The following is an 18,077-nucleotide window of genomic DNA, read 5'->3' as shown; positions in this document are numbered from 1 at the left end:
TATAGCCTGAAAATGATGTCAAATCACAGCCAATTTTGAAAGAAATTTGCCGCCCTAAAATTCATATCCTTGCCAGACAGATTGACGTGAGGGGCGACTGCTAAAAACTTATAATTATAGATAGGAAGATTTTCCGTCTCCCCCTTTTTTTTAAAGAACAAAATGACACTGATGTGAAAACAAGCGTCAATAATAATTAGAAAATTTTTAAAGAACAAAACATGAAAACTTAAGTAAAAAAAACAAATTTATTAAAATGTTTATAAAATTTTAAAGAAAATTTCAAAATAATTGGAAAATTTTCAATAATTTTTATAAATTTAATAATTTTTTCAAATAGTTAATATAATTAGTTGAGAGATAAAACGTTTATGGAAGAATTATCTATAACATGATCATGTCAATGTAAATTGACTGCCATTAAAGTCCAAAATATTTAAACATGAGAAACTACAATAAAAAAATTATTTAATAAATTTTATAAAATATTCATTTTATTTATTTTTTGCTATTTTTATTTAAAATTTATGAAATTACTTTTCTCCTAATCCTATCATGGAGTATAGGAATATGGATAATAAAAAATTCATTATCTTATTTTTCAATTTGTATTAAGATTTATAATTTTTTTAAGGGGGCAAAATGGACTAAGCAAACATACATAATAATACATGAGCGTTAAATCACATGATATATGTTCTACATTTGTATTGATATATAATGTATGAGTTTTGAATCACATGATGTATATTGAATCCTTGATTCTTGATTCAGGGGTGGGCTTGTCTCCAGTTGTCTGTTGGATGAAAGGCAGGAAGAGCTTGATCCAGTCATGATTGGGTAAGTCTCCACAGTGTGGTTAACTTGTGCATGAGAACTCCACCTAGTTATGAGCAATTCATGAAAGGGTGAGATATTTTGTTATTGAAGCATATAAAGGGACAGGAACCAAAGAAAATATGATTAAGATTCGTACAGCCCCAGATATCAGGCTGTTTTCTTAATTGGTTTTCTGGTTACTGTTTTTAGATTCCTATTTTACTAGCTTACCCAAAGTGGAAGCCGTGAATCTTCTTGGTTCTTTTCAATGTTTTCATTTCTTCAGTTACTTTTAATCCAAAAAAACAAAGAGGGTGAAATACAAGGAACCCACTAATGAGGAGGGGTGTGTGGGCCTTTCATTAGTCAAATTTCTAAGCATTTCTAGACAGGATTTATTTCAACTAATTGGCCCACCAACCATGGAGCTTTCCAGTAGGGATCTTTGTTCTTTTGGGTATCTGCAAAGGCAACAAATGGGCTTTAAGATTCACAAAATTTAAATTTCCCCTAGTTGAAATCAATATTTAAACAGTTTTTTCCTTGCGTTTTACTCCTTGTGAGGTTATGTTTTTAAACAAATTACCCAAAAAATGAGGCTTGACCCCCTACATTCGAGAAAGCCTAATTAATGATGATGGGATAGGAGTGTGACATCTTGCACAGCCTTATGCCTTTTTCTTTCCTGATTCTTTTTTCTGGAGATGCATGGAGCATACACCATGATATCCTATCCTATCCTATCTCTCTCTCTCTCTCTCTCTCTCTCCATGATCAGATGATGATCCCACCTGCCCCTTCTTTAATGTAAAAAAGACTAAGAGGCTGACCCATCAACAGAATGTGGGCATTAGTAAGAGCATCTCTTTCCTCTTTTCCTTCTCTCCCTTTTTTTCTTTTGTCAATTCTTCTATCCATAAATCCATGCAACCGAGTATAACAAAAGAATAGAAAGAAAATAGCAGTGAAATGTAAAGAGTGATAATCCATGAATGGCAAAACATGGAACTATGGAAAATGAATGGCATCTAAAGAAAGTTAAAAGAGGTTTTAAGAGCAGAAGAAAGAGGAAATGGTTCTATAGTGCACTAGACTTCAAATAATAACATGGATACAACTAAAATCTGGTAGGAAGTGTAAAGTGGATTAATAACATCCCAAACATAACATGGATAAAACTTTCATTGAAATGATGAGGTGGCACACACTTTGGAAATCAAAACGTCAGAAACGAATCTACTAATTCCAAGTAGTTTGGTAAGGCTGGTATCTTGAGAATAAAGATGTATGAGCATCACTAGGAAGTCCAGGCAAACCCAAATGGAAAACATAACAGTGTCTTTTAAGAGAGATTAAAACTGAGTAACAACCGCGAACTGTTCTCTACAACAAGAGGGAGGAGGAGGGTTTAGAAGGACAATTCCCAAAAGAGGAGGTTGGAGATCATGTAGAGATGAAACCATACTTAGCCATTTATTGAAATTGCTCTAGCCTATACACACTAAGCCTTGGATTATCTTACTCTAGAAAAAGGAAAAGGCAAACTCATTTCAAATGCTACTCACTAATCAAAACAAGATTAATAAAATTTACTTTCCATGGGAAATCCAACACACAGCGGTTGTTCATTACTATAGTTAACAAATACGGTTACAGATAGTAAATGGTAACAATAAAATGTTACACCAACAAGTAACAATCACCCCTGCAAAAATTCCAACAAAATAGTGCAGTTGTATCACTAAAGGTGCTTATAGGATGGTAGGGCATGACAACTTAAAACAGTGGGGTACTATGTTGGAAATCCAAAGATTTGGAAAGGTAAAGAAGATTAAAAAAATGAATCAATTTAGAAAAATGAAAATTATTTTCACCAATGATTTTATAAGGTTCAAGACAACCAACTATTTTATACTGTTCAAGACACCCCAGCTTAGAGATCATGTGTTGTGTATGTAAACTGTAAATGCAGTGAATTTGATCTCAATGCATACTTTACCAATCAATTCATTCACGCTGGCATGAATATGAAACAGAGGAATACAAGTAAAAGAGGCTTAAAAGACGAACCTTTTTAATTACATTGTAGCCTGGGAAACTACAAAAGCCAGGCCATACAGAAGATTCATGTGAATTTAGGTTTAGGCATGGATGAAGTATTATGATGCACGGGACCCAGCTTTTGTATCCAATGAAGAAGGCCTTTCTTATGATCTTGACAAGTTGCATATCGTACCAGGTTCAGGGTTCCATCAAGAGCAAGTGAAGACTTAAATTGCTCTAATACCTTCACAACCTGCCAAAACTCAGGTCTCTTATCTGGATGCAAGGACCAACATTGCTCAATCAGAGCTCGCATGGCAGGGGGACAGTCAACTGGAATCACGGGTCTTAAGTTCTGGAAAATGTAAAAAATAAAAATAAAATTCAAATGCCATTAAGCTCCATGACAGAAAGGAAAAAAGGAAAATAATAAATAAAGAAAATGAACAGAACCAAAAAAGAATAAGAATTAAAAAAAGAAAAAGAAAAAAGAAATACAACCTAAGATGCTGCACTTCTCTTAAGATTCCAACTAATTCTATTTTGTTTTTACTTGTCCGTTGAAGTGAATCCAACTAGTTGCATACAATCATCCATAAATTTGAAAAAGTGGTGACAACTCTCTTTTAGAGATGACCTGTTTGATTCCTTTTTGTAATTGAATCTAGTTACTAAGCATATGGATGCCAACAATTACTGTAGAAAATATGGTGAAATTATTTCATCATCACAAATCTAATATCAACTCTAATTAAAAATAGTCTAGAGAATTTTATAAAATTAATAGCAACAAGAGATAGCATAGAGAAAATAACACCAGCATCATGAAGTCAACAACAAAAAAGGTAAAGAAAAACAAAAAAAATCTTACATGCCAAACTCATCAAGATATTTATTTGGTGCAGTTACCATGCCTAGTGGTCACCTTGTTGCATGTCACAAGTCTTTTGGTATACCTAGTACTTCAACATAATTAATTTGTGATTTGACTTCATGTTGTTCATTCATAAAGACTTGCAAGTAGCAATAGCAACCGCTTCTAGAAGGCAAAGCAAAGAAGGGTAAAGGGGCCAGCCTCGGATTAGTTGGGAGGAGTAGTACAAAATAAACTTGAAGCTAAAATGACAACTTCAACAACTACTATTAATTTTTACAACACAATATGCATGTGCTAAGTAGAGCCAAAGAACAGAAACAGAAAGGGTCAGCTATGCACCGTTGGATATCTATATAAAATATCTAGGCAAGAAGCATGGAATTCACGACAATACCTTATTCACTACAGCAAAAGCAGCTTGGATGGGTGCCATATCCTCATAAGGGATAGTTCCAGCCACCATTTCCCATAAGATAAGTCCGAAACTGTACACATCAACCTTCCGTCCATATGACTTATGTTTGATCATTTCAGGAGCCATCCATCGATAAGTCCCTGGATCATCAGCCAGAGAATCACAATATGCTTCTTCACAAGCTATCCCAAAATCTGCAATTTTCATGTGGAAGTCTTTAGTAACAAGGACATTCTCAGGTTTGAGATCCCGATGAATGATGCCTTGTGAATGGATGTATTCCATTCCTCGAGCAATATCCAGGGCAATGGTGATTAGTTTCTCCAAGGGAAGAGACTTATGTTCAAGCTTGTGCAAATATGCCCTCAATGAACCCTCTGAAAGATACTCCGTGATGACAACAAAAACAGGTGGCCTTCTCCATGCTGCTACAAACTGCATAATTGGATCCAAATGTGAGTACAGTAAGAAGGAATTCACAGAGGCAGCAGTTGCATCCTTATTCACAATAGAATATGTGACTGTGATTCAAGATTGGTATCCAACAGTTAAAATTACAATGGGTTAGACTGTTACTGAATAAACCGGATTTCAACAAGAAGCACCATAATACAGAGTGATAGCATCCAGGAATACACATGAAACAGAGCTGAATCAGAAGTATCATGATTTCATCCGTTAATTAAGAAAAAAGATTAATTGATTCACCAGTTATGACCACATAATATAAAGGAATGAAATAGAAGAGTTCGATTACCTTTATGACATTTTGATGGTGGAGACGAGAAAGACAAGAGACTTCCCCATTGAATTGCTTCTCTAACTTAGAAGCCAAGGCCCCATTCTCCTCTTCATCTGGCACCATGATAACTTTCACTGCAACAGGTTGTTCCTCATAAACCCCATGGTATAATCGACTATGGGCCCCATGAGAAAACCTAAGCCCCAGATACAACTTAGAGAGATCAGCCATCCATTCATCTGCAGCTTCCACAGCTGTAACCCTCCCCCCTCCATGATCGAAATACTTTATCCAAGATGGCTCCTTCCTGAACTTTGCTTTATCATGATTTTTGGTAGAAGTCAAGTGCCTAAGAGGGCTAGTATTGGACTGTTTATTTGAATTGCTTGCCTTGGGGTCTTGTGAATCTTTGGAAAACAATTTGCCCATAATTCCTTTTTCGTGTTCCTTTCTTCGAGGAACTGGAGTGGAGAACCTCTTCCGATCAGACCGAGCTTCCTTAAACTCATCAGAAAGTTTGGATTCGGGGAGGGGCGACAAAGACCTCTGCTTGTTTGTAAAAGCATTTCTCCTACCCTGTGGATCACTAGGTTCCGATTTAAGATTTAGAGAACCTCTCTGCGGCCTCGATTTCAAACCCGAATTTCTTTCCGGGCTAATGGTTAAAGGGAAGGAGGCCAACCTTGTCGAATCCAACCTATGAAAAATAGTATGAGAAAACTTTGTTCTTCGAATCCAAGAATTAGCGTCTTCCATTGCCCCAGAAGCGCCCTGAAAACCCTAAAAGGCTTTACAACTTCAAACCTCCTTATTCTTCTCCTTCCTCCTCAGCACAGAAACAGCCCTTCAGATCAGAATTCTCTTTCTCAAACGATCCTAATGTTGCAAAGCTCCAAACAGGAATTTCCTTCAAACCCATCAAAACCCGTTCACAAAAAAACCACTAGAAATCAGACACACACAAATCAATTTTCCGCCTCCATTAAAATAAAAAATCCATTCAAAATCACAAAAAGCCACCAACAAAAGAGCTGTATCAAGCCGCTACCTCATCAATCCACCAAATACATAGACCCATCCACCTCCATCAGAACAACAAACTCTTTATGGCTTCAAAGTCAAATACCACCTTCCGTAAAAGCCTGGAAACAGACCCCAAATAAACAAATCACAATTTAAAAAAGAGAGAATACCAATTACAGTGAAAATAAAGAAACACCCATGATTATATACCCCATTAGACACAGAAGAAACCCAATCATTGTGTCAAAACCATCACAAACAAAATTAAAAAAAGAAAAAAAAAAAAAAGAAGAAGGAAAAACCTTACCGATAACGTCGAATGATGATTATTCCATGAAAACAAATGAGGATCCTGAGGAGAAACCCTGTGATGATCCTAAATTCCAAAAGAGTACAGGAGAAAATCCGAAGATTATACGTATGGAATACGGAGGAAACCGGTGACCGTAGACTTAATGGACCCGATTTTTTTGGTGAAGTCTCGAGGGTGAGGTGGTGGTGGTGGTGCCCACCTCCCCAAAGTCAGAAAAGACGGTATAGAAAGAGAGAGAAAGAATGATTTTTATTTTGATTTTAAAAAGGAGAATCCAACCGTCCCTCTCAACGAATGATGTACGGACCACCCACCCCACGGTGACTCGTACGGCCCGCACGCGTACGTGTGTGCCTTCTCCTCTCTTTTCTTTACGACAAGGCGCAGTAAAGCGTATTTGATGCCGTATTCGGTATTCCCATCGTATCATTCAAGTATTAGGTTGTTCATGACATTGTCTATAACTGCAATTAAACGTGGTACAAGATATTGGAAGAGATATTATTAAAAAAAAATTACTATAAAATTTTAATTTTTTTTAAACACCTATTAAAATCCATATTTATTTTTAGGTCCTAATACACCATAAAAAAATATTTTTTTCCATTAAAAAAAATAACTTTCCCTTCTGGCTTCTTCTAGGCTTTTCGGGCAGACCCTCCTATGGTAAGGCAGTTGGACTCGAATGGAAAAAACCGAACTTTTCTCTTTTTCTGGTCTTTTTTTCTTACCTCCCTTTTCTTGATGCTGGGATCATCCCGCCACGTTCTGCCTCCCACTTCTCCGCTTACTCACGGCTTCGTATTTTTGGGCTGCCCGTCCCCGTTATTTGGGGTGGTTATTCTCTACTACTGTCCTCCATACCTTATCATGATCGGTCAAACATTTTGACCAACTCAACCTGTTACCCACGTTTGTATTTGGGTTATTTGATTAAAGGCCTCAAAACCCAATTTTTAAAATTTAATCTTTCATCATTTTTTTGGTATAATTTGGACAAAAATATCATCATTATTTTCTTATAAAAATAACTCTTTTTTTTTTAAAACCTACATATAAATACTTAAAATAAAAAATAATATTTATGTCAAAAATAGATAAATATTTTTTTATATTTTCCTTACTTATAATAAAATAAAATAAAATTTCATGGTGAAACGACACCTAAAGAATCCAAGAATCACATACATTTTCATGAATGAAATTTTAATATGAAAATTATTTTATAATTTTTTTAATAAAAAAAATTCACTCCCAAGAGATTTTCAGGCCTTTCATGGTTTGCCCCTCGACATTTGAGAAAAAAATTATAAGCCCCCAAAAATTATTAGTATAATGTTCTAGCAAAAAACTCATGTGCCATACACCCCTCACATTTTAGGTTAGGTACGAGATTTTAAATTAAAAGTTGGAATTTAAAAGTGAAAATGGTACAATCGATAATTGTTTTTTAAAATAGTTTTAAAAAATAATTTTTGAAATTGTTATTTAATGATAAAAATCTGTTTGAAAATCTAAAATATTTTTAATTTATTTTTAGTATTTTTAAATAATTTTTATATATAGTATTTTATTTTTAATCATTATACATATTTGTATAATTATTTTTTAAAATAACCCTCATAAAACAAGTGAAAAACAAATGAAATAATTAAAAGATATTTTTTACAAACACCTTATTTTTTTGTTCTTAAGAATATAAAATATAAAATAAAAAATAATTTTTTATTGTCAAATATATTTTTATAGGTTTTTATTTTACAGAATAAAAAATCATTTTAAAAAACAGTGATGAAATAGACTCTTAATTTCAATTAAAAATAATTTATTGATATTAATCAACGTGTCAAGTGAGCTTATCATCAATAAATTTAATTTAATTATATTAACAAATATCAATATATTACTTATAACTAAATATATATATATATATATATATATATATATATTTTACTTTTTTTCTATTGAACAAAAACACAAACACATTTTTTTATAAATAAATATAAAGATGGCAAAATGTGGAAAATTGTTGTTTAAATATTAATATATTAAAATACCCGACAACCAAACAGAGCAATTAAATTGAATAAATAATAGTCAAAAGATGTTGCATTAGACCCATTCAATCATAAAGTGTCCCATAAAGCGCCCTTCAATTCAGACAGCCACCAATGCCTCCAATTTCCAACTCCTACTAATGGCAAAGCCAGGAGTTTGGCTGGCTCTTAAAATATCCATTGACCAACAATCTCTAACCAAACATTTTTCCAAATTTTAAAAATTTCTTTAAAATATAATTTTTAATTCCCATACAAACCGTGTCTTTCTAATTTGACCCAAAATTCCAAAACCAGGCTGGCTGTTCCAACTCCAGAAAAATAACTTCAATTTGGCCATGGAGACAAGAAGTACAGACCGAGGGTGGGCAGAAGACCTGTCTCGTCCACATCTTCCCCACTTCCGAAAGCAAACAAAACTATAAAGTTACCAATACCAACATGTTTATAGTATTCAATAAAGCTAACAGCAATTTTCTTCTCCTCTCCAGTGAAAGGGAAGGAGAAATCAAACAAGAAAGCCAGGAGTGGGGTGGACATCATTAATTGAGTTGAATTTTAATTTGGAATGAGAGATGCATTTTTCCCATGACATGGTGAGAAAGCTTTTCACGTGAAGGACATGCCACTGATGCAGTCCATTCAAATATTCAAAAGAAAACAAAAAAAGAAAATTGGTATCAATTCAAAGGTGTTGGAATTGGATTTGGGTGTCTAAATGGGTTGATCGAAGCCGATCCAATAAAAAAACAGTTTATGATAGTTTTAAAACTATTTAGAAATTATCATTACAGAATACGTTATACGATTCTTTTTTTTTTTTTTCTTTTTTTTAAATAGTAAGTTTGTCAATAAAATAATCGAAAAAGCTAAAAGTTTCTGGATAGGAAATTCATGGACGAGATCAAATGTGCTTACACGACCAGGCTTGATCCAAACTTAGACCCGACGTATGAAATCAACTATATATGGTTTGTGTCAGCTGTCTTAAGCCGTATACTTGTTTGTGGGTGTATGGCTTACATGTCAAGTGCTTTAGCATGTAGCCAACATACTTATAGCCAAAGTGATGTGTTCTTGTTTGGTTGGTTGTGTGTGGGCTTTAGTACTCAAAGTCTAGGATTCCCCAAAAAGCCACGTGACCAACCGATCATGACTAGACCAATAGCTTTTTGAGGCCTGCAGGCCTACTAAATCTAACAATGATCCAAAAAATTTGATTACCATATCCAACCAATGGGGTGTTTAACCTTTAGAAAAGAAGTTGAAAACGGAGTCGAGTATCCTGTGGTCGAGGGCTTTTTAATTACCTATTCGTCATATATTCTTCCCCTTTAATTGGCTTAACGTGTGGTATTATTCACTTGACACCACAATTTGCTATTTTTAATGGCTTTGTTTAGGGTGAGGAAGTTCAGTGTTAATCACTAAAACGAGTTGAATCAGACATATTTAATGGATTTAGGTTAAATATGATTAAATTTGAATCAAATTCATATCGACCTGCATAATTTGTATGATGAGTAGATAATTTTCGAATTAACTTATATTTTTGTTATTATAAGAAATATTAATAGTTGTGGATCACTTTATTGGAATGAAATTTGAAATGAGTATATTTGACAATATAGATCATTTGAAAAATAGATATATTCATTCTATAGATTTCTGACCAGATCAATTCGAACTAGCACTAATTCGTTTAACAAAATGTGGTTCAAAGAATTATATGTGGAGCAATTAGACATAAAATTACTATAGATTCCTTCGATTTTAGTAACTTCAATTTTGGTAACAACTATTTAATAATTATGTTGATCAATTGAATTATAAGTTTAAACTATTTAACCTGATTCATTTTAAATTTATTTTTAAATAAATAAATCAATAGAATTATAAATATGCTTAAAATATTAATTATTAAATGGGTTAAATGAATTATTTAAATTAGATAATATTTGAGTTTGTCTTTAATCAATTACTATTTATATTGGGTTTGAGTTGATCCATATAATAAAATACCTATTTGTTAACACATTGTCAACCTTAGCTTTACCTAAAGGAGATAGACATTGCAAATTGCAATAAAATCCATTTAAAAGACACGGTGAAGGAAGGATCATTAAGCTCTTTTATGCAATCAGATAAGCTTCAATTCTTTATTTTAAAAGTACCACTCAAAGCTACATGCGCTTCTTGTATCCCCACTTGCATAAATATTCATGATCATTGTCCCAAATCATCATTGCGTGCATGCTGCAGCCTCCTTCATTTTCTCTCTCACTAACTTTTGCTGGTGGCACCGATGTCGTATTAATAATTCTATGGGGCCTTTCATGGGGTCAGCCGCTGCCTCCCATGTGAATTGGAACCCACCGTTGGCCGCTTCCAGTATTAGGATAAAACTCCCAAAACATGCATAATGTTGATAAATTTCATGTGTTTTCAAATACTGAGGCTCGTGTTGGCATTGTGGAACAAGTTTTTTTGAGGCCAAATCTTGTTTTTGGGAAAAAAAAACAGAACATTTTCCCTATCTCTTTAAAGATAGGTTAAGGTTCTCTGCAACTGTTTAGGCTTGGGCTTTTTGCTTTTGGGGTAAGCAACAGATCAATTCTTATGGGTTTTAAGTATTAAGGTTATTTGATAAAATTAATTTTAATTTATTAAATTGATATATTTATCTTTATTGATTTTAATTAATATTTATTGTCAATGATTTTAACTCGTATTTATTGTCATTAATTTTAAGTACTAAATTTATTTATAAAACATCTATATTTAAAATATTGTAAAAACGTAAAATAATAATAAAATATATATTATAAAAAATAAGTCATAAATATGAAATCATAATTTTAAAATATATTTTATCTAATGTGGGCAAATTAGGTAAAAATAATTTAAAATTAAGAATAAGTCAACTGTTTTGACTTAATACTTAAAGTTAAAAATAACTTTAAGTTATAATATTAAACTATTTTATTAAACATGGTTAATCTACTTAATAACTTAAATTAAATTATTAAGTCATTTAATTGATTCACCAAACAATATCTTAAATTGGAAGACACCTACCTGAATTTCATAGCCTACTCAACTCTACCAAGCTAAGACAAATTTTAGTTACCTAAGCTTTGAAAGTATTTCGCCTTAAATTTGAAGGTTGAACTTCATTTGTTTAAACAACCAATGATAGGTTTGGAGCATAAGCTTGTCCATGGGTTGCTTATTTTATCTAACGACCTTACCAACTATTGATCGATTGTTTAAGTAACAACTTTTTTCCCCACGTTATTTTAGTTAAAAGTTTCTAATATTTATGAAATATTTTTATTTAACCTATGATTTTTACTAATCATGCATGTAAGGCGACTCAGACACATCGATAGAATCTCATGTTTGAACGTATATAATCATTGAGTGATTAATACCTTATTTGATAATTGTTTTTTAAAATCTTTCGAAAAAATAATTTTTAAAAACAAATTTTGAAAACTATGTAGGTTGACAATTTTATAGGCCTTAGAATCATAATCTTTGACTATTCTTGTGCTTGCAGCCAGGGGCGGAGCCACTTTGTTCCCAAGAGGGGTAAATGTCCCCCTTGAAATTTTAGGAAAAAATTGTGTAAGAAAAGGGATTTGATATCTTGACCTTCCCGCCCGCACCCCCCTAAAATAAATTTCATATCCTATCCCCCCTAAGCTTCCTTTCTTGCTTGTTCACTGGAGTGCCATTTTTAGGCATTTTAGTCCGAGTGTGCTATTTCAGTTAACTATTAGTGTGGTAGACAAAGTCAATGTTTTAAAAATCGACTGATAATTGAATCGAAAAGGTTACCATGATTCAAATAAAAATATAATTTATATTTTATTAAAATTTAAATATATATATATTTATATATATAATTAATTTTTTTAGTAATATTTCATTTTTTATATTTGATATATCAAATTAAATGATAAAGATAAATATAAATTTATAATATTAAATGAGGATGAGAATATATTTAAGATGAAAAAAAAATATAATATTTAATTTTATCTATATATTTATGTATTTTGTTATTTTAAAAATCATTATATTAATTAATTTATATTATTTTCATATTTATCATTAATAATTATTATAATAATAAATGTAGATATAAATATTTATATTTGTTTAAATGTTTTATATAATAACAATTTGAAAAGGAAATATATAGATATTTGATGTATAATCTTACAAATTAGTGGTATAGCTCAGGAGATATCTTGTTTTGTCAACCAAAGGTCCATGGTTAAAAGCCCCCCTTCAAGCAAAGTTTCTTTTCCCACATCGTCCAATGTTAAAAAACAAATTTTTGGTATAAAAGCCTTCTACATTGAGTACAAATGCAAGGTTCTTAGTGGGCTTAGAAGAAAGGAGTTTGGGTCAAACAAGTGGATAACCTAAGTAGTTTTTGGTCAAATCAATCGACGACCCTTGAACGGTCCATTTGGCCATAGGCTATATTTGGTTATAACGTGGAAAATATTATAAATGATGTAATAAATGCCACCGTATTTATTACATTAAATATTAATTAATATTATTTATGAATGTTAATTGATATTATTTATGATTTCAATTAATATTGATTAATGAGAATATTAATGAAGTCATTTGGAAACTATAAAAAGACTTTCCATTTCCTTTAATATGTATCCTCGAATAATAAAGAAATTCTATTTTCCTCCCATTCTCTCTTTATTTCTTTCTCCTTATCTTTCATTTTCTTAACTCTCTCATTTCTCTAGTTTTTGTGATTTATTCGTCCTCATCATATATATTATTATTAAAGTAATATATAATTGTCTCTACTTTCATTTGCATTATATTTATCCTCGTTTTACAACAAAAATACAAAAAATCAAATATAATTAAAATTAATTAAAATTTTATACATTTTTAAATTATTTAATCTTTATATCGAAAAGTTAACATAATGAAATGAGTTTAAAATAACATAATAAAAATATTTTATTATTTTAAATTTATTTTTTATTTTCTTTCCTTTTATTTTTCCTTTTTATTTTCTTTCACTTATATTTTTTTTTTCAAATTTTCTATGGAACCAAACATAGCCTTAATTTCTTTCACTTCTTAAAGGATCCAACATAATCCTTGACATCTTCTTGACATTGAATTCAAAGTTAAAAAATAAAAAATAAATTTTTTTCTCTTCAATGTTTTATGAAATGTATAAAAATATTATTTATTTATTTATATTAATTAAAGTTCAATTTTTTATCAATCATATTTTAAAAGGTTAAAGAAATATTTTAATTTTTTTGTTATATCCAACAACTACATGTAACACGAGTGAAAATAAAAGTTAGATAAGATTAAAAAAAATCATTGCTTAAATTGAATATTTACAAACTCTTTTATTATTTATTTTTAATATTTTTGCCCTTTTGATGAGATGGGGTATTGCATGTATTCAACAAGTCCTTTCTAAAATGCTTTCTTAAAAGAACACGTGATTCTTCAAAATCATATATAACTTTAATTAATTTGAAAGTTTCTTTTAATATTTTTCATTATAAAAACGTTTTTTTTTTAAACTTAAATGTCTAAAATCTTAAAATATTTTAAGGCGTGGTCCACTTCACTTCACAATTTAATAATAACAGCTAAAAAGTATGCTTAGTAGTGATGATTAAAATAGTTGTATTAAAGCTTTCTAAGAACATTATTAATTCAACTTATATGATGATTGATGTACCATTGAAAAGATCATTTCACGGACAATAAAAAAAGGAAGACAAATTTAGGGTCAGATCTCATATCATTTTCAACCATATGATCTACGTTATCTGACGCATGAATCATTCTAAATAATTTTAGGTTCCATATTTGTGACATGATATAACATGAAGAAATTCTCTCCCTTTGTTCATAAAGACAACTTATATTTCAAGCCATTGTCAATCACATAGGCACTAGGTCACTCTTTTCCACAAACATTGAGTGACTTAGTCATATTTTAGGGGTTTATCCCGTTGAATTGTGTAGAGATATTAGATTTTTTGAAGAAATTTTGGATTTTTTTTCTTTTTAATTTTTGGTTTGATGAATCAACTTTCATCTCATGTTGTTCTAAGTGTGAATCTGACTCAGGTTGCAAACCCATTCATTTTTTTTTCCAACATTTTCTTTTTGAAGGTCATTGTGGTCTCTCAAAATTTTTGTGGTATTTTTTTTTTTGTTTTTTCATAAAAGTGTATCAAAGCCATGCATGAAGATTGTGAATTTATTTATTGAGGATTTTGTGGATTCATGTAATATTGTTGGTTTTGGAAAAGTCATCTTACCTATCCACATAGAAATACACATTCAGGTTGAGATGATGTAGGGATTGAATTATTTTTTTTTAATTTTATTTTATCAATATGCCCCATCCCGGGTTTGGGATGGGGATGAGGAAGGATTATATAATTGGAACAAGAATAGGATAGGGTTGCTCCATCCCAAACTTGTCATGTTGTCATTCCTAACTGAAGTCATCAAACACCTTATCTATACCCAAACAATTTGATTTCTTTACAATGTTTATGATATCCCACACGGAATAAGGAGGAAAGTTTCCGGTACTATATAAGCATGAACTCTTCTTAATCATGTGAATGATTTTCAAAGTCATGAGAACCCATTTGGGCTCAAAGTGGATAATACCAATATAGGTGGGTGCAAATAGTTATAATGATATTTAGAGTTGACATCGATCTTAGGGTTTGTTTGGCCCTATGACTTTCACACTTCTAAGACAATTGATTTATTGGTTAGGGGGACGAGAAGAAAAATTGGGTAAATAAAAATAGAAGGGAGAAAACTTACTTGGAAAAGACAAGGAGTCTTGAAGGAGAAGAAAAATAGGGTAAATAAAAATAGAAGAGAGATGCAGTTTGGGTGAGATACCTTGGGAGAGAAAATAAAACAAGAGTGTTGGTTTTTTTTCCTTAGCCTTTAAACATATCTTACAAGGTGAGAAACTGAGAAAAACTTATTTGGAGTTGTCTTATTTTTCTCAAGAAAATGAATATTTTATCGAGTAAGTTTGCTCATTTTTCTTTGTTTTTCCTACTATGTAATAAACTCTCATATATTTTTTTTTAGTTTTTGTAATCATAGGAGCTTGTTTATTTGACCTTGATCTTAGGGTTTGTTTGACCCTATGATTTTCACACTTCTAAGACAATTGATTTATTGGTTGGGTCTTGGAGGAGAAGAAAAATTGGGTAAATAAAAATAGAAGGGAGAAAACTTACTTGGAAAAGACAATGGGTGTGGGTCATTATAATGTTTCTTCTATCTTTGACTTTCACACTTCTAAGACAATTGATTTATCGGTGGGGTCTTGAAGGAGAAGAAAAATTGGGTAAATAAAAATAGAGGGGAGAAAACTTACTTGGAAAAGACAATTGATTTATAGGTTGTGTCTTGGAAGAGAAGAAAAATAGGGTAAATAAAAATACTCTCAATTAATTATTGTTTGAGAAAACTTACTTGGAAAAAACAATTGATTTATTGGTTGGGTCTTGGAGGAGAAGAAAATTTGGGTAAATAAAAATAGAAGGGAGAAAACTTACTTGAAAAAGACAATTGATTTATAGATTGGGTCTTGGAGGAGAAGAAAAATAAGGTAAATAAAAATAGAAGAGAGATGCAGTTTGGGTGAGATACCTTGGGAGAGAAAATAAAACAAGAATGTTAGTTTTTTTCCTTAGCCTTTAAACACATCTTACAAGGTGAGAAAGTGAGAAAAACTTATTTGGAGTTGTCTTCTTTTTCTCAAGAAAATGAATATTTTATCGAGTAAATTTGCTCATTTTTCTTTGTTTTTCCTACTATGTAATAAACTCTCATGTATCTTTTTTTTAGTTTTTGTAATCATAGGGGCTTCATTCACTAGTTTTGATTTAGGAATGTCTCTTATGGGTCCATTGTTTTTTTGTTGAAAAAAATTAGTAAATAGAAATAGAAGAGAGAAAACTTGCTTGGAAAAGACAATTGATTTATAGTTTGGGTCTTGGAGGAGAAGAAAAATAGGGTCAATAAAAATAGAAGAGAGATGCACTTTGGGTGAGATACTTGGGAGAGAAGAAAAAACAAGAGTGATGGTTTTTTTCCTTAGCCTTTAAACACATCTTACAAGGTGAGAAAGTGAGAAAAACTTATTTGGAGTTGTCTTATTTTCTCAAGAAAATGAATATTTTATCGAGTAAATTTGCTCATTTTTCTTTGTTTTTCCTATCGTGTAATAAACTCTCATATATTTTTTTTTAGTTTTTGTAATCATAGGGGCTTCATTCACTAGTTTTGATTTAGGAATATCTCTTATGGATCATTGTTTGTTTGTTGAGATTATATTTTCTTGCATTTTCTCGAGAAAATTGAAATAGAGTTGTTTTTATTGCAGAGATAGATAAATGGATAAGGAATGAAAGAATAAGAAAGAATGTAGAGATTTGGAACCAAATTTTCTATTGAGGTAGGGAAGCATGATGAGACTCCAATGTGTTAAGAGAAGTTGTTGGAGTATGGTCATCAAAGTCTAATATGATGATCACAATGGAGTATCTAACAGTAAAGATCAGTTTAAGAGCACTTTTGGTATTCCATGGATTTCATTTTTTATGGGCACCCGATGGGGATTATTTTTTTATTTTGAACTCTTAGACTGAAATTTTAAAATCATGCGTGAAATTAAGATTTGATTAATCTTGTTTTTTATGATAACAAAATAAAGTTTGGACTAATGATTTATTGTAATAATTAGTATGTTTAAACAATAAGATTTTCAAAATGACAATCACAAAGATAAATCAAACTAAAAAAAATCAAGAAGAAAGAGAAAACTTCAAAGAGAATATCAATCAACACGATTTATGTATGATCACTTTGTAAAGTTGTTAGTGCATTATGATCATACATTCCATTTTTTACTTGAGAACATAAAATTATCCAAGTGCTAAATTATTTTGAATTCTCTTATAAATTGGATGAAAAAAAAAATTGATTTGAGGAAAATCCTAAATTTTAATGTGGCTAACATCTTTTTAAAGGTTTTTCAAAGATTAAGGAGCCATTGGCCGATGTTTCTCAACCTTAATCCTATCTTAAAAATAAGTATTCAATACAACCGATTAAGAAACAAAGGAATCATTTAAGGAGATTAGGCTCAATCAGGCAAAAGGAGCAAAAAATAATCAAAACTAGCAGAACTTTTTATCAATCGATCTAAGCTAAGCCTCAATTGCTTGAGGTTGAGCCTCAACCATTTAAGTAAGCAATTGAGTTGTTTGGGCAATAGTAACCCCAACAACTAATAGCAACAATCAAACCCAAATTGTGTTTAACGGCTAGTTTGAACTTCCAACTCTTATATAAAGACTCGAATATTCTTATAGTGAATAAGGAAGAGTTCTAAATCATTTCTTAAATAATATTTAAGCCTTGAGGAAATGTTTTTGAAATGCAGTTGTTTTTTAACTTGCATTTCATCTTAGTGTACCATTCAACCTTAATTTCTTTGTATTCCATTGTGTCAAATTGTAAACTAAGAGTTATATTCTTATCATATCATTTCTTGCATATCTTGTGAGATAGGCTCAAGTATAGGGTAATACTTGAGGGTTTCTAAATATAGTGTAGCACCTGGGTTTTTCAAGAGTTGTTTTCTTGAGGTAATTGTAAAAGATGTGTGGAACCATAATCCAAGAAGGTGCTAGGAGCCATAAGTATCTAAGAGAGTTTAT

General features: G+C 31.2%; 1 protein-coding gene across 5 annotated transcripts; it reads right to left on the bottom strand.

Moving 5' to 3' along the window:
- Positions 1-648: 648 nt before the first annotated feature.
- Positions 649-6,469, bottom strand: LOC104878423 (serine/threonine/tyrosine-protein kinase HT1). 5 transcript variants are annotated; one of them, XR_009466701.1, is made up of 6 exons: positions 6,227-6,469; positions 5,945-6,038; positions 4,912-5,839; positions 4,134-4,589; positions 2,890-3,217; positions 649-883 (listed from the first exon to the last, which is right to left on the bottom strand). XR_009466701.1 is itself a non-coding variant. In XM_059740022.1 (5 exons), the coding sequence occupies exons 3-5, from the start codon at positions 5,650-5,652 to the stop codon at positions 2,945-2,947; spliced, it is 1,470 nt and encodes a 489-aa protein (XP_059596005.1). In that variant the 5' UTR covers positions 5,653-5,839; positions 5,945-6,038; positions 6,227-6,469; the 3' UTR covers positions 649-2,944. The 5 variants fall into 5 exon arrangements, 2 of the variants coding, with proteins under 2 accessions (XP_059596005.1, XP_059596004.1); XR_009466702.1 differs by having other exon boundaries at positions 4,912-5,803; XR_009466700.1 differs by having other exon boundaries at positions 4,912-6,038.
- Positions 6,470-18,077: the final 11,608 nt, after the last annotated feature.

The sequence above is a fragment of the Vitis vinifera genome, chromosome 10 (assembly GCF_030704535.1).
Source record: "Vitis vinifera cultivar Pinot Noir 40024 chromosome 10, ASM3070453v1".
NCBI lineage: Eukaryota > Viridiplantae > Streptophyta > Magnoliopsida > Vitales > Vitaceae > Vitis > Vitis vinifera.
This window is presented reverse-complemented; position numbering and strand designations above follow the sequence as displayed.